This window comes from Sinocyclocheilus grahami, unplaced genomic scaffold (assembly GCF_001515645.1).
Source record: "Sinocyclocheilus grahami isolate Dianchi unplaced genomic scaffold, SAMN03320097.WGS_v1.1 scaffold7375.1, whole genome shotgun sequence".
Classification (NCBI taxonomy): domain Eukaryota; kingdom Metazoa; phylum Chordata; class Actinopteri; order Cypriniformes; family Cyprinidae; genus Sinocyclocheilus; species Sinocyclocheilus grahami.
In genome coordinates this window covers 4,737-5,490 of record NW_015511440.1, presented here as the reverse complement: position 1 = coordinate 5,490, position 754 = coordinate 4,737, and the positions used below count along the sequence as shown (strand labels likewise).

The following is a 754-nucleotide window of genomic DNA, read 5'->3' as shown; positions in this document are numbered from 1 at the left end:
GTTTTTATGATTTTATGATAATATCAAGTGATAAAGGAAAACAGGTTTCCTCATGATGTGACCCCTTCAACTGAAAGTGAAACAGGTTTATTGAGCAGATGTGTGTGCTGTGTTAGCAGCACCTGAGCGATCTTGGCATCATCCTGAAGTTTCTTGAGTTTGTTCTCATTTTGCTGTATGAAATCTCTGAGCATTGTGTTGTGGCCGTGCATGCTGTTCTCTCTCCTGGTCAGATCCATGCCTCTCTGAAGCTCCTTCACATCTAATAAGACATTCTCCAGAGACACTGAGAGAGAATTAATTTAGTTGAGACCGGTTTGAGCAAATATGATCCGCCCTGTTTATTGTAAATATAATCAAATTTGCATATGACGTTTCATACCTGCTGCAGCTTTCTCCACATAGTTCAGCTCATTATAGAAGAGCGACACCTGCTGGTATTTTTCCTTCACTACATTTGCGATATAGTGCAGAAGAGTGACCTTGCGGTCTGTAGATTTAGTGTCTAATAACTGGAACAGGAAAACATTTGAACCCTCAACTGCATGATTGTTATTACATTGTTATTACAATATTACATCACAAATGAAGAAAATATTTTAATGTGGGTTTTTACTTCACAAGACGAATGAAAGAATATTGCATTACATATTCCAGAGGTACTTGGTGCATCTTACTTTCATCAGCAATTTATAAATATTATTATAATATTATTAGGTTACACTTTACTTGAAGGGGTGTGCATAAGACTGAC

The 754-nt window shown here is 37.0% G+C and overlaps 1 protein-coding gene across 1 annotated transcript; it reads right to left on the bottom strand.

The window, feature by feature from the left end:
* Nucleotides 1-50: 50 nt before the first annotated feature.
* On the bottom strand, nucleotides 51-512 carry LOC107577821 (formin-like protein 2; the record flags this gene model as incomplete). Its single annotated transcript, XM_016263853.1, has 2 exons — nucleotides 51-286; nucleotides 383-512. Coding segments are annotated over 2 exons (366 nt in total), but the record flags the coding sequence as incomplete, so codon positions are not given.
* Nucleotides 513-754: the final 242 nt, after the last annotated feature.